At 48.7% G+C, this 23,641-nt stretch overlaps 2 protein-coding genes across 2 annotated transcripts; both read right to left on the reverse strand.

Moving 5' to 3' along the window:
* Nucleotides 1-403: 403 nt before the first annotated feature.
* Nucleotides 404-14,574, reverse strand: Smyd5 (SMYD family member 5). The gene is made up of 13 exons (XM_032906196.1): nucleotides 14,464-14,574; nucleotides 8,370-8,478; nucleotides 7,744-7,883; nucleotides 6,864-6,985; nucleotides 6,467-6,536; nucleotides 5,885-5,989; nucleotides 5,033-5,095; nucleotides 4,836-4,906; nucleotides 4,510-4,616; nucleotides 4,071-4,127; nucleotides 1,996-2,090; nucleotides 1,343-1,413; nucleotides 404-1,263 (listed from the first exon to the last, which is right to left on the reverse strand). The coding sequence occupies exons 1-13, from the start codon at nucleotides 14,557-14,559 to the stop codon at nucleotides 1,116-1,118; spliced, it is 1,254 nt and encodes a 417-aa protein (XP_032762087.1). The 5' UTR covers nucleotides 14,560-14,574; the 3' UTR covers nucleotides 404-1,115.
* A 4,091-nt stretch (nucleotides 14,575-18,665) lies between these two features.
* On the reverse strand, nucleotides 18,666-23,371 carry Noto (notochord homeobox). The gene is made up of 3 exons (XM_032905288.1): nucleotides 22,993-23,371; nucleotides 21,735-21,946; nucleotides 18,666-18,812 (listed from the first exon to the last, which is right to left on the reverse strand). Exons 1-3 carry the CDS (start codon nucleotides 23,369-23,371, stop codon nucleotides 18,666-18,668), a joined length of 738 nt encoding a protein of 245 aa, XP_032761179.1.
* Nucleotides 23,372-23,641: the final 270 nt, after the last annotated feature.

Below are 23,641 nucleotides of genomic sequence, written 5' to 3' on the forward strand. Positions count from 1 at the left end.
ACAAACGGGGAGTGGTTGCTGTAATTCCCACAGTGCCCACCCAAGAGTGAGATGGTCATCTGTGGCGAGGAGGCAACAAAGCCCTGGCTCCTCTTCAAGTGTCCTGCCCAGCCTGTCAGGTTTCTGGAAGACTGGTGCTCCTCTTTGGAGATCGTAAAGGACCCTTGCTGGACCACTGCAGCTGGTCTCAGGCAAGACTGGGCATCCTAAATTATGGAGCAGTCTGTCATCTGCCATATTGTTAGTCTGAGAAAGGATGGTGGTCTCCGTCCTGATAAAGACAGGCATCGTCAGGGGTTGGGGATTTAGCTCAGTGGTAGAGCGCTTGCCTAGGAAGCGCAAGGCCCTCGGTTCGGTCCCCAGCTCCGAAAAAAAGAACCAAAAAAAAAAAAAAAAAAAAGACAGGCATCGTCCACACATTATGGAGCTAGCCCCTTGCCTGAGCCTCAGAGGCAGAACACAGGCATAGCAATTCTGGAGTTTGGCCAACAGGTTAATCTCCACCTCCCCACTGTCCAGTGGGAACAGCCCAGCGCCCCTGGCAGAGTCTTTTGCAGTGTTGTTCTAAGGCCTACTCCCTTGTTCCTGCCTGTTGCTGGCAAGTGGCGGGCCATTACTTCAGCAGCAGCTGTGGTAAGTGAGCAGTAAGGAAGAGAGAGGTAAGGCTTCATATCACCTCTTTCTGGCAAGGAAACCAATCTGCTCTCAAGATTGGCCATTTTGTTGCCACCCTCAAATTAATAGCCTGTCAAGAGGCGCCAAGCCTCTGGTGGATGCATGAGTTGAGTATGGGCTGAGGGGCCCAGAGGAAGAACACTATGAGGCCTGAGACTTGATTCAGTCTCACAGCTACACTGGAGCATGGCAGGGGAGGCCAGTTCTGGAAGGCTTGGTGATGGCACAGGGCCAATGCAGCTCAGCAGCAGTGCTCAGGGCATGAGGTCTGGTGAGGGGGCTCAGGTCCAGCCTTTATCCTACCCTCCAGCAGAATGCTAGAAGGGAGAAAGCAGGCAGTGGGTGCAAGGGGGAGGGGATGGTCCTTCCATCCACATTTGTGGAGGACAGGCCCCCTTTCCAGCAGGGTCTGGGCAGGGCCCCTTCCAGGCAAGGTGACGTCAGACATCAGTCATCTCATCCCCTAGTTCTGCATCTTCTGGCTCTCCTTCCTCCTCATCTTCCTCTTCCTCCTCTTCTGAGGTCACGTTAGGGTCATCAGCCTCTGCCAGGCATTTGGGACAGGAACAGACAAACAAGTAGTTCTCCCTTCAAAGTAGAGGGGTGACAAGTCAGATAGTTGCTGGGGCAGAAGAGCTCAGAGCCCAACCATGTCCCCATTTGGCACCTGAGGATCTTGTGGCGGCTATGGCGGCTGCGCTCCCGCTGACAGCAGTCTAAGTAGCTGATACAGATTTCCTGTAGGGTAGAGGAGGATCTGATTGCCTCTGCCCTCCACCAGAAAGGAAGAGCTTCCCCAACAACTGCCTTGTTCTCTATTGTTGACCGCTGCTCCCTGCCGAGAGCTAGGCCTCCAATGTCTTTCAGCACTGGTCCATCCCATCCTCCAGCTGGCAAGCCTCCATCCAGGTCAAGACAAGGGATGGAGGTCGCTTCAGGCCCTGGGGAAAACCTGCTAGTAGCCAAGGTCTGTAGATGGGATCAGAGTTTAATCTTGGTTAACCTGTTAACTTGTGTAGGAGAAACTGTCAGGCTATGGTCACCAACCAGCACTGCCAATCCACACTAGCTCCTGTGGCCCAAGCCACTAAGAAATCAGAAAGGTAGCTGGGGTTAGGGACTGGGCACATAGCTCCACCTCAACCTGAGACTCTCTGAGGTAGCTTAATTGCTGGGAGGGGTTAGAGCACACTTATGGCCAAAAGGCTCAGGCCTGTGGTGACTCACCGCCAGCCCAACAAAGGGCTCCAGCTAGTTCCTGCTGCTTCGGAAGAAGAAGCTGCAAGCCCTCTGCCCACCCCTGCTGCCCAGCCCTCTCACCTCGCCTGGCTCAATATCCTCCAGGGCAGTGACGTGTAAAAGGAAGTTGTTTTCTGGGAAGGAGGTCTCCGCATTGGGGACACAGCTGTGGTTGCCTAGGTCACAATAGACAGGTAACAAGTAAAGAGTGTGTATAACCCAAGACCTTGCACATGCTAAGCAAGCATTCCATAACTGGTCTACACTCAGCCCCTAGTTTTGAATCTGGGTCTTGCTATGTACCTCAGGCTATCCTTAAACTTGTGACACTTGCCTCTGACTCCTAAGTGCATCACGATACCCACCATAAGAATCAGCTTTAAAACTGGTAATTCTACAGGCAGGTAGATGGCTCAGCAGGTAAGGGTGCTTACTTCAAGCCCGACAGCCTGAGTAATCCCTACAACTGACTCAGTAGAGAGAACTGACTCTGACCTCCACGTGCACACCACAGCCTATGTGTGTAAATAAATAAATGTTAAAAACAAAACAGCCACGCATGGTGACACTGGCCTTTAATCAGTACTCAGGAGGTGGTGCAAGGGGATCTACATAGCAAGTTTTAGGCCCTGCAGGGCTACATAGTGAGACCTTCTCTCAAAAAATACACACACATACATATACCAAACTAATATTCTCTTTTTTTTTTTTTTTTTTTTTTTTTTTTTTTTTCGAGCTGGGGACCGAACCCAGGGCCTTAGCGCTCTACCACTGAGCTAAATCCCCAACCCCCCAAACTAATATTCTCAAGCCAAGCATAGTTGTTCACACAAGTAATCTCTACTCCTTGAGCCTGATAAGATTTGCTATGAGTTTGAGTTCCAACTGGACCACACAGTGAGTTCCAGTCTAGTCAGGACTCAAGACCCTTGTCTCAAAACAAAACAAAACATGCTGGGCATGGTATAATAGTGTCAGCACTTAGGAAGGGGAGCCAGGGATCAGGAGTCCAAAAGTCATCCTTGGCTACACAGCAAGTTCAAGGTCAACCTGGACTACAGGAGATCCTGTTTCAAAACTATTTGTTTATTTACTTAGATGTGCATTGGTGTTTTGCCTGCATGTATGTTTGTGTGAAGGTGTCAGATCTTGGGAGTTATAGCCAGTTGTGAGCTGCCATGTGGGGAACCAAACCTAAGTCTTCTGGAAGAGAACCAATGCTCTCAACTACTGAGCCATCTCTCCAGCTCCTATGTCTCTTTAAAAAAAAAAAAAAAAAGGCCTTAATTCAACAGAGCTGTGGGTTATTTTTATTGTGGTTGAACACTGCAGGGAAGGGCAGGTCTGAGGCCCCATTTCCTTTCTCCCTACCCAGTGTTCTTTCCTGAAGACCACAGTGAGAGTACAGTGTGCCTTGTGTCACTATGGGTTGCACACACACCCCAGACTGACCATTGTTCTCATGTGTCCCATGACACTGAGGGAGGCATGGGCTCTGAGGACTCGCCTACAACAAACCATTTATTTCTGTCTGTGGACATGGATCTCTGACCACACAACCTGGGAGAAGTTAGTAGTGGGAAAAGCAGGAAGTGGAAGGCTGGGATCTAGAAAAGTCTTGATTGGAGGTGGCCTTGGCCTTCCCAGAAGGTGCTAAGGACTTCCAGCCCAACCCCCTCCCCCAAGATCCTACAAGCCTCAGGCTCTTAAGTGATTCCTGACCACACTCCATAGGGTAGTGGTGGTGCAATGCCTATGCTTCCCCCCTTTGCAAGAAGGAGGACTCTGTGCCTCCCCTGTAGGTGGATGTGGCCCACTGCAAACATCTATTAAACACAGGCAGGAGGCTGGGCATGAAGCCTGGGGTTTGACTCCTGGAAACACCACAAACAAGTGAATGAGTGAACCAGAAAGAAATAAAGAAAGAAAGAAAGAAAGAAAGGAAGGAAGGGAGGGAGGGAGGGAGGGAGGGAGGGGGAAGGGAGGAAGGAAGGAAGAAACTGATAAAGCGATAATTTCCAAGAAAATCTCCAAAGACAGACAGACCTAACCCCACTTCTAGACTTGCCCTGGTCAGCCTAGAAGGCGCAAACTGGGAAAGATGGCCTGGTAGGAAAGAAGCATGTAGGCCCATTCCTCCCCAGTCCAAGACTCACAGCAGCTTTGAAGCACGAAGAGGCCGGATCCCTCACAGTTAAGGAACTCTCCGGTTGCTGTAAGAAAGTAATGTGCAGATACACTAGAAAAGGAAATTAAACTTACGAGAATAGACATCAGCTCTGCTCTCCTGCCACTCCTCCAAATTAGATAGCTAGGCTCTACCATTTTACCTAAATTTGCTTCCCAAGAAGCCTTGTTCTTCGGTCTATACCACTACCTATTTATCTGGCACTCTCCCTTCCCCCACCATGGAGCCTCTGGATGGGTCTCAGGACCACTTCTCCCCTCCAAGTCCTGTGGACAGATCTGAGGCTTCCCATGGGCACATAGAGATTCCCTACCCCTTATAAGCTTAGAGCTCCCGGCAAGAACATGTCCACTATCTAACTAGGAAGGCTCCAAGGGTAGGGGAAGCCACAGTCCCATCTCACCAACCTGCCTCGATGTCCTTGTACAACTGGTCAATGAAGGTGTCTAGCTGTTCCCGTTCCTGAGGCTTCAGCTCCAGTGCATCACAGGCATGTACCCACTGACTGAGGGAACTAAGCAGCCATGGATGGAAACAACCCAGGTCACAGAGCTCTCCATGTCTAGGCACATTAAGCCCAGGCAGAAGAGTTTCCTCTGCCTCACTCCTCCCATCCAGGTAATGGCAACACCCAATCCCACCATCTTGAAGGAATCTGTGACTACCTTCCTCCATTAATCTTCTATCTGAACCCGGGGGATTACCTAATAGATCTAGAACATTCTCTCCTAACCTGGTTCCAATCCCTTGACCGTTGGTCCCAACAAGGGCAAAGAGAGACCGGAATCCATCTGGTGTGAACCACTGTAGGGAGAGAAAGGTGAGTCTAATGCTGCTTTTCCTAATCCGACCACACTGAGAGTTGTCCTCACTTCAACTCCAGGCCTAGAGCACCAGGAAGAAAGGTCTTGTGGGCCTTCCCACACTTACCTGACTGAGGGTCTCCTCATAAAGGGCCTCTATGAAGAGCCTACGCAGAAGTTCCAGCTGGCCCTGGTTTAGGGGAAACAGAGGGACACTGCAGCCCTGGATGGAAACTTCCCCTTAGCACCAGGTAAGTGGGAAAATCAGGTACTAGAAGGGAAAGGACCAACTGTGTGGCCTGGGCTTTCCCGGGGGACAGTACTTATCTCTAAGTCTGCAGGCTCCAAGTGAAGGTGCACACTCCAACCTAGCTGTTTCCAGTACTTACTCTAGCAAGGCTGAGGCAGTGTGGCTGAGAACACCTCTCCTCACCTCCCTTAGAGTGTCCCTGAGACTTGCTTGGCCTCTGACCAGCTTGGCTTCCCCCCTCTTTCTTCTAGATCCAGTACAGCAGCACTTACCCTGAGGGATACATCTTTCCCACAGCTTCATTCCTACCCTCTATATCCCTCCCTCGAGCATTCTCTACCTCCGGCAGCCTCCCCACTTGGGCAGTTCCAAAGGAAGGCTGAGGTCCTTAGTGTCTCATTCTGACCACATGAATTTCACATAACTCTGATCTGTGGACCCCCAGCCCTCCACTCTCCAGAAAACCTGATGTACCTGCTTCTGCCTTCCTCAGAGTCTTGCCTTCCCATGGAATGATGAGCACTGGGGTACTTCCAATTTTAGGTCTATCTTAGGTCACAAAGGTAAATGGCACTAGGAAGGCACATTCTCTGAAGGGACTTTTAGGACCAGGTTTTAACCCCCACTGTAGCCGAGAAGAGACCAAAGGTGGAGTTTGTCCTCTACAGGTAGCCATACACTCCAGGCTACTTGAGGGGTGGGGGGAAGGGGTCATGGGAGAAAACGAACCTTGAATTTGTCCCCCAGGAGTTTGTGGACAATTTCCTCCTCCTCATTGGCTGTCTTGCTGCAGAAATGGGAGAAGAGCCTGACCCAGTGGTCCTTGTCCTTGGCCTGCACAGCAAATATACGTGTCCATGTGGAACAGAGAGATTATGAGTCTCAAGTCCCTTCCCTCAGGATATGACCACCACCCAAGAGTTTGGGCCCAGGTCTCCTTCCCCACTCTGCTCACACATTTCCCAGCTGGGACAGGGCTTGCCAACTCAAAACACCCTGAAAACAGAAGGGCACGAGGAGAAGAGTAAAGACAGAGGGTCCACAAAACTGCTCACTCTGTGTGAGAGACACTATCCTGGGATAGTGACACCTATTGATCAAATTCAGGAAATGCTGCTACATAAGACAGAAATCTCACAGAAAACCAAGGCAGGCAAAACCAGGGCCATAGCCTGGTTTCTGGTTAGCATGCTCTGGAGGTTCTGCAGAGCAGGCAGCTGTCCTTCAGTTAACCCAGAAGCTAGAGCATCCAAGCAAGGTCAGGTAGCTGAGTGAGACCCAGGACTGACTAGGGCCAGCTTCTCTGCTCACCTGCTTCACTGTGGCTACCATCCGGGCCATCAACATTATACTCGCAGTCTCAGGAGGATAGTGAACACTCCTAGGGAAAGAGAAAAACATGTGACCTAGGAGTCCCCCCTCTAAGGGCAGAGCCAGGCAAGGCCAGTATGAAGGCTACAGGGACACTTCCTGCCTTCCATCAGTTATCAAAGGCTGGACTTAGGCAATCCCTTAGGGTCTGGTGGACTCTGGAGTGTGTAAAGTACTGACAATGGTAGGGTGGCTGTTTACATTCAAGGCTGAAACTGTGCCTTCTGTTTAAGCCTAACAAGAGAGAACACGACTTATGGATATAACTCACCAGAGCTCCCCACAGCTACTGAGCTGAGGCAGGAATGGAGGGAAGGGTAAGGAGAGGAAGACTTACCTCCATGCCTCCTGCAGCTTATTGAGGGGGTGCCGGGGGTCATCCTGGGATGGGCCTGGGCACAGGATCTGGTGGTACTGCTCTGCAGCTGCCAGCCGACATTCTGCACTGCAGTACGTCACCTGTTAGGTGGAGTGGAGGCTAGCACACAGGACCTGGGGCCCTCTCCTCATCTAACTGCATTCTTTCCATAACAGCCCTGGAGCAAGAGCTCAGTGAGGATAAATAGAGTGTTCTAGGAGCATGAACCTACCCTAAGCTTGTTATACTACATGAAGGGAAGAGAGCTTTTCAGCTGCCTACAAACTCCCAAGAAAAAAGCATGTCCCACCGTGATGGTTTGATAAGAATGGCCCTCACAGACTCATGTGTTTGAATGCTTGGCCATAGGGAGAGGCACTATTAGGAGGTGTGGCCTTGTTAGAAGAAGTGTGTCACTGTGGGGGTGGGCTTTGAGGTCATATATGCTCAAGCAACGCCCAGTGTGGGACAGTCTCCTGCTGCTTGTAGACCAAGATGTAGACCTCTCAGCTCCTCCAGTACCATGTCTGCCTACATACTACCATGCTTCCCGCCATGATAATGGACTAAATCTATCAAACTGTAATCCAGCGCCAATTAAATGTTTCGTTTAGAAGAGTTGTGTGGTCATGGTCCCTCTTCACAGCAATGGAGACCCAAAGGCCCACCATACCCATTCTGAACAATGGACACGGGCAGCAAAGCAGCCGAACTGTTACTGGGCCCTTTCACGATCACACACTACACTGTGAGCCCTGAGGACAGACTAGTTCAGTTCAGACCCTGGCTCACCAGTAAAGACTTAACTAAAGCCTCCTTGGCCTGCCTCCTTTCCTGTGCGTTCCCCAGGGGTGCTCACCTGGCAGCGGGGGCAGTTCTGGTGGAGGTCCTTGCGCACACTGCATAGCTCTGGGTGTGGTAGAACCTGGCCTGGTTTCCCAGTCAGCCTCTGGGCATTCTCCTCTGCCTTTTCCAGTGCCCGAAGACAGTGGTCACAGGCTGCAGGGAAGCAAGACACAGTAAGTCCCTCTTTTAAGAACTTCTAGCTACTGATCCCTGCTTCCCCTTCAGACTCAGTCTGTAGGGTTTCCTGCCTCAGACTGGTGCTGCTTTCTGTTTCTCTCTAGCTTAAGAAAAATATGAAAAAGCTGGCAAAGTTAAGGGCATCTCGCTCTGGCACCTAAATGTCTGCACTGAGCATGGGTTATGCACAACGTTTCAGTCGGGATGTCTAAGGTACACAGCCCTTCAGCATGATGTCCAAGAGAGCTGTTCCCAAGAAGCATTTTGGAGGCACCTCCCATCGCAGCTACACAGCCCCAAACACAAAGGTAGCCAGAGATGTGGTTCTCAGGTCCTATTCTCCAAGGAAAGACAGCATTTCCTTCCAACACCCAGAAGGTCGGCCAGGAGATGTGTGAGGCTCTGTTCCATGCACAAAATGGACATTTCAGGAGCTGCCTGAAGTAGGCAAGATGTACTCACCCCGGTACCGATAAAGTGCATTCCAGAGAAACTGTGAAGCTACTAGAGGTCTTTCGATGAAGATGGTCTCTCCCTTCCGAATCAGCTGGGTGGCAAACAGTCCCTTTCCCTAACAGGGCAAAGAACAGACAGGGTAAGACATTGCTCCAAACCTGCTGGAGCCTGGGCTACCTAAGACATTGTTTAAAAGAAAACAGGCTTGAAGGATGGGTCAGTAGTTAAGTGTGTTTGTTTTATAATCATGAGGACCAGAATTTGGATCCCAATACCCATATAATAATCCAGATGTCTCTACAAATGCCTGAAACCCCAGGTCCAAAGAGGGCAGAAACAGGAAGATCACTGGGGCCTGCTAGCTTTCAGTGAAGCCAAGCCATGAGCCCCAGATTCAGGAAGAGACCCTACCTCAGGGGAATAGGTGGAATGTAATGGAAGAGGAAACCCAATGCCCTCTACTAGCCTATGTTCACATACACAGGCATGCATATCTACATACACAGAGGGCACGCACGCTCGCACGCACACACACACACACACACACGCACGCTCGCACGCACACGATATAACTAAGAACAGGCTAAAGAGAATTTAGAATGTTTACTGCTCTTCTACAAGACACACTGTTTCTCAGCATTGACAACAGGCAGCTTACACACACTTCTTCTTTTTTTTTTTTTTTCTTTTCTTTTTTTTCAGAGCTGGGGACCGAACCCAGGGCCTTGCGCTTGCTTTGGCAAGCGCTCCTACCACTGGGCTAAATCCCAACCCCAGCTTACACACACTTCTAACTACATTTCTAGGTGACCCAAGGCCCCCAAACCACTGGCACCAAACCTATGTGGGACAAAGACAAATCTCCAAGAGCTCACGGGAGGCTGCCATCTGCTCCTCTCTCAGCCCACAATACCTGGCCAAGGAGGGAGCTACCTCCTCAGCCATCGGAACACCTGGACAATCTAGAATGGCCAGGGCAAAGCCACGGTTCCTAGTAATGCTGGGGCCTCCTACACCAGCAGCGGCTACTAGGATGGCACTATCCTCAATTCCCCATGAGACCTTGTGCGCTGTTCAGGGTTTCAGAGACATCCTATATCCCAACAAAAGCAGCCTAGTTTGGGGGAGAACTGACCTCTTTCTTGCAGTGTTCAAAGGATGCACAAAGCACTGAACTAGTCCTAGAACCAGCTCCCGACATCTCCTGGGAACCTCCTAGCCAACTGTTTCCCATTGGAGAAGTGGGTATTGAAATAATTCTGCCAGGCAGTTTCCAAGGTGTGGTAATATAGTGCAAGTGAGCACCCTCGTGAACTCTACCTCTTCACCACCCAGTGTTTAAAAGGCCCCCTTTTTCTTTTAAAGATTTATTATATATGAGTATATGCCCAGACCTGCTAAATCAGAATGTGCACCCCTGTGTGTGTGTGTGTGTGTGTGTGTGTGTGTGTGTGTGTGTGTGTGCGAGATGTGTATGCACGAGTGTGGGCGCTGTGGAGCAATCAGATGAAAACCTTTAGCAATCCGCTCTCTTTTTCCACTATGGGATCCAGGCAATAAGCTCAAGCTGTCAGGCTTGTATGGCAAGCATTTTTCCCTCATGAGCCATCTCACAGGACAGAAATTTGCATTTTAAGAAGATACCAGTGATCCCTTTGCACACTAAAGGTTAAGAAGCCTAGCCTGGGGCTGGAGAGATGGCTCAGTGGTTAAGAGCACTGACTGGGGGTTGGGGATTTAGCTCAGTGGTAGAGCACTTGCCTAGGAAGCACAAGGCCCTGGGTTCGGTCCCCAGCTCTGAAAAAAAGAACCAAGGAAAAAAAAAAAAAAGAGCACTGACTGTTTTTCCAGAGGTCCTGAGTTCAATTCCCAGCAAACACATGGTGGCTCACAACCATCTGTAATGGGATCCGATGCCCTCTTACAGTGTACTCATATACATGAAATAAATAAATAAATCTTAAAAAAAAAAAAAAAAGCCTAGCCTGAGCTAGGCAGTGGTGATTCTAGCACTAGGAAGGTAAAGGCAGGCAGATCTCTGAGTTCAAGGCCTGCCTAGGGTCTACAGAGCATAATCCAGGAAACTGTCTCAAAAATAAATAAATGCATACACAAATAAATCAATAACAATAACAATAAAACAGAACAAACCTAGCCTGGCAGACTGCACATCAAGAGCCTAGGCAGTTAATGGTTCTGCTGACACTGCTTTAGCAAATGCTTCCAAAAAAGAGCTGCCATCAGAGTGGCAGAGAAAATGCCCCATCACTGCTGTTACCACAGCAGCTTCCCGTTTCCCTTCAGCAGGGTGCAGATGGGCCTTTGCCACCTCAGCCTATACATAACCCAGAAAGCTTCTTTCCTTTCTGGACAGTGTCTCCCTACATAACCCAGTCTGTCTCTGAACTTACAATAGCTCTTCCTGGGCAGCGATAACAGGTGTGTGCCACTACCCAGCTCTAGAAGTGTGCGCCCAGGCTGACTTCAAATGTGTTTCGTCCTCTAGAATACAGAAGCAAGCAGACCTCTGAGGTTGAGGCTAAGTTCCAGGACAGCTCAGGCTACACAGAGAAACCCTGGGAGTGGAGGTGGGTGTGGGACAGGGAGGAGAACTATAGAGTTCCCCTCCCTTAGGTCCTGGAAGACCAAATGCAGAAAAGATTTAGGCACTAAAGTAGAGAGCCAGAGGAATGGTGGTTGGTGTCTGTAACTCCAGCATCTAGGGGGAAGGAAAGTCAGGAGTTCTAGCCCCCTCAGAAACAACATTCTACTCATTCCTCAGATATACGAAAGTATGAAAAATAAAGAAAATGTCCCCAATGCATAAGATCAAGAAGCATGCAAGGTTAGGCACTGTGGCTCATACCTGTTTTCTCAGAATCCAGGAAGCTAAGGCAAGAGGACTACCTTAAGTTCAAGGCTAACCCGAGCTACATAATGCAGTGGTTCTCAATCTTCCTAATGCTGTGAGCTTAATACAGTTCCTTACGTTGTAGGGACCCAGCTATAAAATTATTATTTTTTCTTTTCTTTTCTTTTTTTCAGAGCTGGGGACCGAACCCAGGGCCTTGCACTTGCTAGGCAAGCGCTCTACCACTGAGCTAAATCCCCAACCCCCATAAAATTATTTTTGTTGCTACTGCTTAACTGTAATTTTGCTACTGTTATATTGCAAAGTAAGTATCTGGGTTTTCCCATGGTCTTAGGTGACCCCTGTGAAAAGGTCATTCGACCCCTAAAAGGTCACAACCCACAGGTTGAGAACTGCTGATATAATGGCTTCTACATCAGGAGGATAAGAGAAGGGTGAGATCAAGGGAGGGAAGACAAACTTTAAGAGAGAATTATACAACTCTTAGCCCAGACAGTACAGTCAACAGTCTTTACAAGGCCAGCCGATAGCTCAGTGGGTGAAATGCTCTCTTCGTCAAGTCTGACAACCTGCGCTCCATCTTCAGATCTCACACTGAAAACAAGAGAACCAGCTACTGAGAATTATCTTCTGAGCTCTACATGTATGATGTGGCACATATGCATCCATGTCCAGAGACACACACATATCATACACACAAGTAAACAATACTTTAAAGTGCTTGAGGTTCCATTAAATAACTGTTTAGACAAATACAATTATCAAAATGATTTTAAAGGAAGCAAGCCCAAATTAGTGCACAGTGCTAGGCTTTAGCCGGTGTACAGCAGTATACCATTCCAATTGGCACCGACTAGACCTCGTTAGGTTTCATTCTCCACTGCTTGGTCCCTGGCATAACAGTTCACCGAGATCTAAAAGTCATTCCTACTAACATCCACAGAAGCAGAAGTTCCCCTCTATCATGCTTTAGGAGATAGTTCTCTAAAACATTCAAAGGATAAGGGATTCTCATTTCACTCTAAGCAGACATGAGTGTTCTATGGTAACCCCAGGAAGACAGCACAAAAGGAAAGAAAACTTACAAATCAATCACAACAGATGACTGCAGCTGCCAGAGCCCTCCATAAGCTGTGAGTCCACAGGAAGGTGGTTCTCCCCAGCAGAATAGTGGGGATAGGCAGAGGATGTGACCAGCTGGAGTTTGTTTTTGTTTTTTTTTTTTTAAAGATTTATTTATTTTATGTATATGAGTACACCGTAGCTGTCTTCAGACACACCAGAAGAGGGCATCTGATCCCATTACAGATGGTTGTGAGCCACCATGTGGTTGCTGGGAATTGAACTCAGGACCTCTGGAAGAGCAGTTAGTGCTCTTAACCACTGAGCCACCTCTCCAGCCCTGGAGTTTGTTTTTTAGACATGATTTTACTCTGTTCCCCAGGCTGGCCTGGAACTCACAAGAGTCCCCTTGCCTCTGAGTTGCTGGAATACAGGCCAGGGCCACAAAGCCTAGGCACTAGCTGGGGTCTTAAGAGAAGGCTAGGAAAGAACTGGGCAAGGAGACTGAAGGCTAGGAAAGAACTGGGCAAGGAGACTGGTGGAGTGAAAAAATGAGAAGTGGAGAAAGGAGGGGCCAAGTTAGGGGAGGATTACAAAAGGGTGATGTAAGATGAAAGGATTTCTGATCTGAGATACTTCAAACCGTGGGCCCCGAGAAGGACCTGCTCTGGGTGGTAATGGGGATGTGAGCAGCTAAGGACACTAAGGAAACAGGAAGCTGACTTCCCACCCACAGATGACAGGAGCACTCCCTCCCAACGCCTATGGAACACAAAGACAAGAGAACTTAGGATAGGAACCTAGGCAGGTACAGAGATGCAAATGATCTCAGAGCTAACATCTTGGGCCAAGGACATGCACAACATTATTATTGTTCAACATGACTTTTACCCCGAGGAATGCAAATGAAGACAAAACCATACCATTCTGCACATATCAACTGGCAAAGGCATAGAGGGAAAAACAGTGCTGGAGAGAAACAAAGTTTGTCTGCACTGAAATCCCAGCAGCAAGACCTTTGCTCTCAGGACAGACAAGATATGGAGCCATAAATAGGGCTGGAGAGATGGCTCAGTGGTTAAGAGCACTGACTGCTTTTCCAGAGGTCCTGAGTTCAAGTCCCAGCAACCACATGGTGGCTCAGAGCCATCTATAATGAGATCTGATGCCCTCTTCTGATGTGTCTGAAGACAGCTACAGTGTACTCATATATAATAAATCTTAAAAAAAAAAAAAAAAGCTATAAATAAGGATTTGGTTGAATGAAGTGTGCCCCCCACCCTAAAATACTATCGGCTAACTCTTTAACCAAGTAGAAATGGGATCACTGATACTAAAGATGTACTGAAAACATGTATTAAAAGAAACTGTGGGGGTGGGGAGGATGGGTGGGTGCGGTGTTTCAGTCACAAGGCCCGTAACCCAACACGAGGTGAGTTCAAGTCCAGCCTCGAGTACAATTTGGAGTGATTTTTATCTTTACTTATGTGCATTTTCTACTCTACAGGGAATAAAACACGATTAATAGAGCCAAGCATACTGGCACAAGTCTTTAATCTCAACACTAGTGAAGCAGGGCCAGCCTGGTTTACATAGTGAGTTCCAGGGCAGAGCTACATAATGCGACCCTGTCTCAAAACAAAAAACAAAAACAAAAAACACAACAGCAGCAACAAAAAGAACCATAACACAAATCATGAAATCATGTCATTCTCTTGCTTAAAATCCTTCAGGATGAGTGCTCGGTGTGTAGATTCTGGTCCATGTCTCCACCCATACCTTAGTCAGAAGGGTCGCTGGGGGCCCATGCTGCTTTATACCTCAGTTCCCTCGGCTAAGTACTCCCCACCCACTACCTCCAGAATAGTAGCTAAGCCCCAGCCTAGCCAAAGATGGTTTTAATCTGGCCCAGGATATCCCTCAACCCCAGGACCTCCCAGAGCCTCAACTCCACCCAGGACACCGGCAGCACGGCCACCCGTGAACCGGGTTACTCCAGGAAGAGTGCGCATGCAGGGTCCCAGGCTGGAATTTCCCCGCGCGATATTGCCACGAGCCTGGCCACGAGGACAGACCCTGCACCCCGGGCCCAAGCAGGAACCAGACCAGCGCCGAGGGGCCCGGACTCCAGAATGGCTCTCCGGGCGGGGTCCAACCCGGCCTCACCTTGGCGCTGCTCACAAAACGGACTTCCACGGAGCCCCGGGCACCGCCCGCCACGCCCACGCAGAAGGAGAACACGTCGCACATGGAGGCCGCCATCTTGGGCACGCCTCCGCCTTCTGACCCTTGACCCCTTCCTGGGATGCCCCGCCCACCCAGTCGCCAAGCGCTCACTTCCCCACCTTTCCCCGCCCCGGGACGTGGCAAGCAACACCGACCACTTGCTCTGCAGTAATTCAAGGCTTTTGGTGTCTTGGTTGCTTAATTGGGTGGAACCCGGGTGACTGTGTGCTTGGACTTCTGGTAGTCTGTGTCTGACTCGGTGTCCTATGTCGGAGTCCATGAATGACGGCTGATGGAGTAGCTCAGGGGAAACCCCTAGCCTTTCCCAGCTGTGTTCTTAAGTGTCCATAGTTGCTTCTTTTCATGCTGTCTGGTTTTTGAGACAGGTCTATGTATGCTAGGCTGGCCAAGAGTTTGCAGCCATCTTCCTGCTTAAGAAGCCCCTTACCATACCAACGCCGAACAAAGAAAGCCGTTTTTAGACCCGGAGAAGGCTGACTTAATTATTTTTGCTCTGACCCTCATCCTGAAAAGCAGTTTGGTTGCTGGGCTCATTCGGCTTAAAATTTTCCCCTCCCTCCAGTGGCAACGTTTCTCTTCTATGTTTGGGAGAGGTTTGCTTTGAACACATGAGGGCAGAACTTTGAGCCCCAACAAGGCTTAAAAAACGGCATGATGGGGGTTGGGGATTTTTAGCTCAGTGGTGGAGCGCTTGCCTAGCAAAAGCAAGGCCCTGGGTTCGGTCCCCAGCTCCGAAAAAAAAAGATAAAAAAAAAAATCAAACCAGCATGATGATTAAGCCTATAACCTCTGCATTCAGGAGAGGGCAGTGAGGACCAGAAGTCCAAAGTCATCCTCAACTACATAGTGATCATAAGGCTAGCCTAGAATATGTGAAACCTGCCTGACAGAGAAATGTAGGGGTGCATTTGCAGTTAACACTTGTTGCTCTAGCTGAGGACCCAGGTTTGGTTCCCAACACTTGTTTACAGCTATCTGTATGAAAGTCCAGTTCCAGGAGCTCTGATGCCCCCTCTTCCAACCTCCTCAGGCACCAGGCAGATACATAAATACATGAAGGCAAAACAATCATATGCATAAATTTAAACAAAAAATAGAAAGTTATTTCCTTTTTCTATAAATATTAGCTGGGTTGGAGCAGTACCTCAGAGAGTAGTTGGGGACTTTGACTTGGGAGAGTGGGTTATGGAATAGTCATAAGTGGACCTCACACATGAGGACCCCTTAAGTAGACACAGAAATGAATGTACATAAGGCTGGGAGAGGGCAGGTCTTACTGTTTCTGCAGCGGAGCCTGACTACCACACCTTTTGTTGTTCTGTGCCCCAGTTGACTATTCCTTGACAAGGAACCTGTGTCTGCTATGGTTTCATAGTGACTTTTGAGGATTAAATAACCTAGTAATTGCTTAATGTTTTCTTTTTTTTTTTTTTTTTTCCCGGAGCTGGGGACAGAACCCAGGGCCTTGCGCTTGCTAGGCAAATGATTTTTTTTTTGTCCTGTAGTTTTTTGTTTGGACAAGGTCTCCGTCTCCTCAGTCAGTCCCCCCCCCCCTGCCCATCTCTCTCGGTGGGGTGATGTTTGAGACAGGATTTCTCTGTGTATCCTCGGCTGTCCTGGAACTCACTCTGAAGACCAGGCTATCCTCAAACTCGATAGAGAGAAATTCCTGCGGGCCTAATGCCACCGCCCAGCTGAGACAAGCTCTCACTGTGTAGACCAGGCTGGATCTCTGGATCTACCTACCTCTGCCTCATAGGTTTTTTTTTTTTTTTTTTTTTTTTTTTTTTTGTTTGTTTTTTTTTTAAGTGAGACAATTGGGCCTGTGTTTGCCACACAAGCATGAGGACCTGAGTCTGATCCCCAATGCCCACGTAACAAGCTATCATCCTAGGGTTGAAGTGGTAGAGACAGGGTGACACTTTGGGCTCCCCAGCCAATTAGCCTAGCCAAATGGGCTAGCTCTATGTTCAACAGGAGAACCTGACTCGAAAAAAGAGGAGAGCAATTAAGGCACTGTGTGGACCTCTGGCCTCTGATGAACACGAATGGGTGTGCACACATACATACACAATGGACCAGTTGTTCCTGAAAGAGACAGCTGATTCCTTTGGTGAATAGGACTTCTGACCCTAGCATTCAGAAGGATTTCCCCAAGGATATGAACAATGAAATTTTCAGGGTCCCCACCTTTTGTTGTCTTTGTACATTTTTACATTTTTTAATTTTTTTTTAACCTGTGTGAATGTTTGCCTGCATGTGCCTGGTGTCTGCATAAGTCAGAAAAAGACTTTGGGTCATCTGAACCAGAGTTATGGAATGTTCTGAGCCACCACATAGGGACTAGGAATCAAACCAAGGTCCTCTGCAAGATCAACAAGTGCTTTTAACTGCTGAGCCATTTCTCCAGTTTTTATACGTATCTTTTTCTTCTTATAGTTATTCTGTGAGTGTGTCTGTGTGTGGGTGGGTGTGTGCACTGGGAGAGATGACTCTCTCTGTCCATCACGTAGATTCCAGGATCACATTCAGATCTTCAGTTTGGCAGCAAGAGTCTTTGCCTGTTGAGCCTTTTCCCAGCCCTTGACTTTGAGACAGCATCTGGCTTGTTTACTCTAAGGCTTGCCTCGAACTCACTATGGTAGCTCTGGCTCCATCCTTCTGCCTTAGCCTCCCTGATGCTAAGTCTACAGGTGTGTACTGCCTTGTCCAGCTCCAAAAGATGGCTTTCTTGAGGATTCCCTCAAACCTGCCTCTTAATGTCTACAAGTCCACTGGTTTGTTTGTTTTTGGGGTTTTTTTGTTTGTTTGTTTAGTTTTAGGGGGAGGGGTTTATTTTTTTTTTAAGTGTTTCATGGCGGGACTTCTCTGTTGACCAGGCTAGCCTCTGCCTCCATGGTGATGGAGTTGAAGCACCACCGTACCTGGCTAACATCCACTGTCTTGGATGCCAATACTTTCCAGGCTCATCTGCCACCACCCACCTTCCTTCTCTTTCCCCAGAAAACTGGGCCTTGAGAACGACCTAACTGGGGAAGACCAGCCCTTCCTTTCCCCCATCACCTCACCTCAGCCCAGGAACTCGGATGAGCTGTCTTCAGTACAGAAAGCAGCCCTTAACTGTTGGAAATGATTTCACAAGAATAAGCTCTCAGGAGGCTTCCTGGCAAGAAACTCAGCAGGCTCAGAGGGTCATTCAGGGAGGAAGAGCTGTATTGTCAATACTGGGTGAAAAATGACAAAATTAGGTCAAGATAAATTCAGGGGGAGGGAAGGGTAGGGGCTTCAGAGAAAAAGTAGCTTGTTGCTCCAAGGAACCAATCACCATAAACCTGAGTTCACTATAACATGAACTCCTATTGAAAGTGGTATCAGACAAGACAAGAAAACTTTGGGCAAAGTATGTTGGCTCTCACTCGTTACCTCAGCACTAGAGAGGCTGAGACAGGAGAATTTCCATGAGTTTGAAGCCAGTCTGTGACACATAATGAGAATGTGTGGGTGTTGGGGATTTAGCTCAGTGATAGAGCGCTTGCCTAGCAAGAGCAAGGCCCTCAGCTCCGAAACAAAAAGAACAACGACAACAAAAAAAAAAGAAAGAAAAGAAAAAAGCTGTAATCCCAGCATGTGTGGGAAGTAGAGGATCCTCAGATACAGGGGAGAGTGACAAGAGGAAAAGGAATAGGCTTGAAATGCAGGAAACTTTGAAGTGAGCTAAGAAATCTCCTTCCCTCCAGACTCTGGGGAGAGTCTTCCACACCCTGATGCTGACTCAAGGAGGCCCCTTCTCCATAGCCAGTCAGGAAAGAGCTGGTGACTCCATCCTCAGGGCAGAGCCTCCATCCCATAAACCTCACAAGCTGGTACTTGGTAAGGGCTTTACAGACCTTAACTCACCCTGGGAGAGAGGAGTTATCAATACACCTCTATCCACAAGAAGTAAAACCTGGCTAAGGACACAGATCAATCCATTGCTCTGCTTCCGGAGTTCCCATTTGATCAAGTACATTTGGTGTCCTTTGACCTTATGGAGGCTTTTCACTGAGATGTTGGGCAGGAGGACCAGCAGGTACCACAGGAAGGATAGCTCACATGGCATGATTAGACCTCTTGCTCGGTCCTTAACTGCCAACTCCTGCCTCAGTGTCTTCATTCCGGATGTTGCCCTCTGAGCTGTTGGAGGGCTCCTCCATGGCAGCGGGGGGAGGTGACTTCAGTTTTTGCTGCTTTTGATACTTCACCCTGCGATTCTGGAACCAGATCCTTACCTGTAATTGGAGGCAATGAACAGGCATTAGAATTTGGCCAGCAGGCCCCTTTACCCGTCACTGTCACTCCTCCCAAGTGCCATTCCTAAATTCTCAGTCACTGAGCATCCATCCCTGTCTGTACTTTTGTTGTTATTTTTCGATCCAGTCTCATATCACCCAGGCTAGCCTCAAACTCACTATGTAGTTCAAGATATTCTTGAACCCCTGGTCCCCCTGCCTCCACTGTACTGGGGTTTCAGGTGTGCCACTGTACCCATTTTATGTGGTACTGGAAACCGAATACAGGACTTCAAGCATTTGAGGCAATCATATACTGAGCTATGTCTCTAGCCCCCAGTGAGTACTTATGACTACAATATGCTGGTGCTATACTCGGGGATGGTGACAGTGATGGCCGTGAGCAGAGAGGCATGGCCCCTGTCCTCTACAGCTCACCATCCAGTGGGAGAAGGCCCAGTGTAAATAAGGAGATATAATAGATACAAGAGGAGTCACAAACAGTGGCATGGGTTGGGGGAGCTCTGGTGAGGTCCATCCTAGTAGCTGACTGGGTAGAGCAGGAGGACAGCCTATAGAAAGGCTTTCAGTTAACACCAAACTCAAGGTAAGGACCAGAAAGAGGGGTATGGCTGTAAGGGAGAAAGGGCAGGGAAGGCAGAGGTCAGCAAGGGCCAGGACGCCCAAGACCCTGTATGGACACAAGGAGGGAAAGCTCATTTCGAGGCTTGCAAATGGGGTGAGACATAATCCTGAAGTAACAATGAAGGCAGAGGCGAGAAGACAGGTGGGAGGCTGGTGCAGTAACATGCAGCAGGGGGCGCTAGGGATGTAGGGATGTAAAGCAGGGGCAGTGGGAAAACTAATGACGTCATTTTTTAGTAGCCCCATGGGCGGTATGACCGTGGATGAGGAGAGGAACAAATAGAGGGGAGAAAATCAATTAAGAATTGAGGTTTTGGGGGGCTGGAGGGATGGCTCAGTGGCTAAGAGCACTAAGTGCTCTTCCAGAGGTCTTGAGTTCAACTCCCAACAACTACATGGTGGCTCACAACCATCTGTAGTGGGATCCAATGCCCTCTTCTGGTGTGTCTGAAGACAGCCACAGTGTACTCATATAAATAAAATAAATCTTTTTTAAAAAAGAAGTGAGGTTTTTGTAAAGTTTGCAACGCCTTCCTAGAGATGGCTACATGGAGACTTTAAGAGTTAGTGCCTGAGGATGTACTTTAGTGGGAGGGACTTGCCTAGGATGAGGTTCAATTCCCAGCAGAGAAGGTTGGACTCGCAATAGAAGTCTTAGCCACCAGCTTAGAGATGGTATTTTAAACCATGGCTAGAGGTGAGGCTAGATGGCATGGCGTCCCAAGGGGACAAATGGCCTAGAGAGGAGACAGTAATGACCAGAGAAGCAGGAGGAAGGTCAAGAGGAGAGTGTGTCAAAGTGGGGAAGTAGTCCATCATCCGGAGAGCTGTGACACTCAGGAGTCAGCTGAAGGGAGGAACATGTTTGTTGGCCTTGACAACAAGGATGTCTTGATGAAGCAGAGGGAAAATCATGTTGGGATGACTTCAAGAGAAAACAGAGGGCTGGGGTGTACATCAGATGGCAGTGTTGGCCTAGCACACATGAAGCCCTGGACTTGACACCCAGCACCATGGTGAATGTCATCTTAGCACTTGGAGTTGAGGGCAGGAGAACTAGAGGTTCAAGATTATCTTTAACTGTGTAGCAAGTTCATGGGGTACATAAGAACCTATCTCAAAACAGAGAAGTAGGGGTTGGGGATTTAACTCAGTGGTAGAGCGCTTGCCTAGCAAGTGCAAGGCCCTGGGGTTCGGTCCTCAGCTCTGGAAAAAAAAAAAAAAAAAAAAAAAAAAAAAACAACAACAAAAAAAGAACAGAGAAGTACACACAGAGAGATACAAAGAGTAGGGGAGGGCAAGCCGAGAGTGAGCATAGCAAAGTTCTGAGGAGTCTTCCTACACATGGAAAGGAGCAATGGAGCCTTTAGGAACACTCCCTACTTACAAATGGAGTCTCGGGAATACCTGCTTGGTTTGGCTGACAGCCCATTATTTGGCAAGGAAACAACCAGAAAGTCATAGAGAGGGCTGGGGAGATGAGCAGATGGCTCAGATCTCACTTACTAAGAAAGTCTAACGACCAGAGTTCAGATGCCCAGAAATTCACTTAAATGCCAAGTGGCCTGTGTGTAACTCCGGCCTCAGCAGGCAGAGACAGGATTCCCTGAGCAAGTTGGTCCAGTGAGACTAGCTATGCTGGCTAGCTAGCTCTGGGTGTGACTGAGACCCTGCCTCAGTGAACAAAGTGGAAATGGTGGAGGTGGTGGTGGTGGTAGTGGTGGTGTGTGTGTGTGTGTGTGTGTGTGTGTGTGTGTGTGTGTAATGTATATGTATTATAATTTATTTTTATTTTATGTACATTGGTGTTCTGCCTGCATGTATGTCTATGTGAGGATGTCAGAGCCCCTGGAACTGGAATTACAGACAGTTGTGAGCTGCTATGTGGGTGCTGGGAATTGAACCTGGATCCTTGGAAGAACCACCAGTGTGGTTAAGAGCTGATCCATCTCTTTAGCCCTCCCAAAGAATAATTATTGACATCAACCTCAGGCCCCAACACATACACACACGTGTGTGCCTGCACACATGCCAAAACATACATACACATATATGCCAACCACACACACAATAAACAAAAAGGAGGAAGCACTAGAGGAACCTTTGGTTATGTTTATAATGTGACTCCTGAGAGGAATATTACATAGGAAATGTGTTTAAAAAAATAGGGTCTCTCTCCCCATCATCCTAGCCCAGAGGGAAAAGGTCATGTTTTCTTCCCATCCCTTACTATCAGGTGTCACCAACACAGCGTGAGCCTCAGGTCCCTGCTCTCACCTGGTTCTCTGTCAAGTGCAGCCTGGCAGCCAACTGGGCTCTCTCCTTCCCCACCAGGTTGTGCTGCTTTGCAAATACCTTCTCCAACTCTCCCAGCTGCTGCTCGCTAAACATTGTGCGAACCCTCTTTTGGTGTCTCTCGGTATTGTGGTCCTGAAGGTTCACGGTGGGTGCCCATTTCAGAGGGCCTAGACAGGAAGGTAGTTCTGAGCCTAAAGAACAACCAAGAGCAGAAGTCAACCAGCAGCCACCTGCCCACACACGGTAAGAGAGAAAAAACCTCACAGGCTCTTCCCCTGGGCCAAGCAATATAGGATAGCCTGGAAGAGGAGGTGTAGAAATAACCCCAGAAGAACTAGGGAGATGATTCAGCCAGTAAATGGTGCATGATTGGGGACCTAATTCTGATTCCCAGCACCAAATTGTTGTTGTTGTTGTTTGTTTGTTTTGAAAAGGCCTTTGAGGGGGTTGGAGAGATGTCTCAGTGGTAAAGAGCACTGACTGCTCTTCCAGAGGTCCTGAGTTCAATTCCCAGCAACCACATGGTGGCTCACAACCATCTGTAATGGGATTTGATGCCCTCTTCTGGTGTGTCTGAAGAGAGCAACAGTGTACACATACATACATACATACATACATACATACATACATACATACATACAGCTTTGAAGAAGCAGACAGGAGGATCCTTGGGGAGGTGTTTGACCAGTCAGTCTAGACGACTGGAGAGCTCCAGGTTAGGTGAGAGGCCCTATCTCAATATTGAGATGGAAAAGAGCTAAAGAGTTGGCTTGGCAATTAAGAGTAACTAATTGGGGTTGGGGATTTAGCTCAGTTCAGTCCCCAGCTCCGAAAAAAAGAACCAAAAAAAAAGAGTAACTAATTGCTCTTCTTCCAGAGGACCTGGTGTTGGTTCCCAGAGACCTTGCTTACAGCAACTTGTACTTAAGTGTAAATAGCTCTGGGGAATCTGAAAGGTATTAAAGACACCTGATGTTGACCTCTAGCATCCACATCCAGGTGCACTCGCCTGCACACATATGAATACAAATTAACCACACACACACACACACACACACACACACACACACGTACGAAATAGGGGGATGTGAAGGAATGCTGTGAAAAGCTGTCTTCTGGATTTGACATGATTAGTAGAGCTATAAAGTCACAGCAGTGACTACAGGCATCACCATCACCCCTGGCTAACTCTAGGAGTTCCCTTTGACACCATCTGCCACCACCTCCATATCGATACCTGTGAGTCTGAGGCCCTGCTGGCAGAAGAGGTGAGTCACATTCAGTCCAGGCATGCAGGACATGGAGCACAGCGGGTAGATGCCTACGCTCAGGTAGGTGGGCAGCCAAGTCCCGGTGGAGCACACCCAGGGCAGGACCTGGTACTGGTACACAGAGCCAAAGTTCAGACTGGTGCAGGTAGAGAGCGGCAGAGACGTGGCAGCGTGCTCACGAGTCTCGGGTCTCGCCAGGATGGCCTCGACAGAGAAGGAGGACTCTAGGTGTCCCCGAGCTAGGCGGTTCGGGACTACTGGGGAAACAGCCACCGGACAGGGTCCCAAGTCCCCGGGCTGGACCTGAGTGCCTGAGGAAGCAGGCTGGGGCACTGGGCTGGACATGGCAAGACCCTAAGGAAACCTACACCGGAGATGCGTAGGAGGACCTCCCAGGCTGTGAGAGAGAGAGAGAGACCACCTCACTAAAGAACAGGAGACTTGTGAATCAGGATCCCTAGGGCCAGCTGTTTGCAAGACTCTTAAACTTAGCGGGTGGGAGGAGGCGGAGCAAAGGACTGACTTAATCATTGCTGAGTGAGGCCACGGTAGCTAGCTGCAGGCTGCATCCCACCGGGCTGGGGATGGGAGGTGGAGTAGGGGCCTTGAAATTTA

This window comes from Rattus rattus, chromosome 6, assembly GCF_011064425.1.
Source record: "Rattus rattus isolate New Zealand chromosome 6, Rrattus_CSIRO_v1, whole genome shotgun sequence".
NCBI lineage: Eukaryota > Metazoa > Chordata > Mammalia > Rodentia > Muridae > Rattus > Rattus rattus.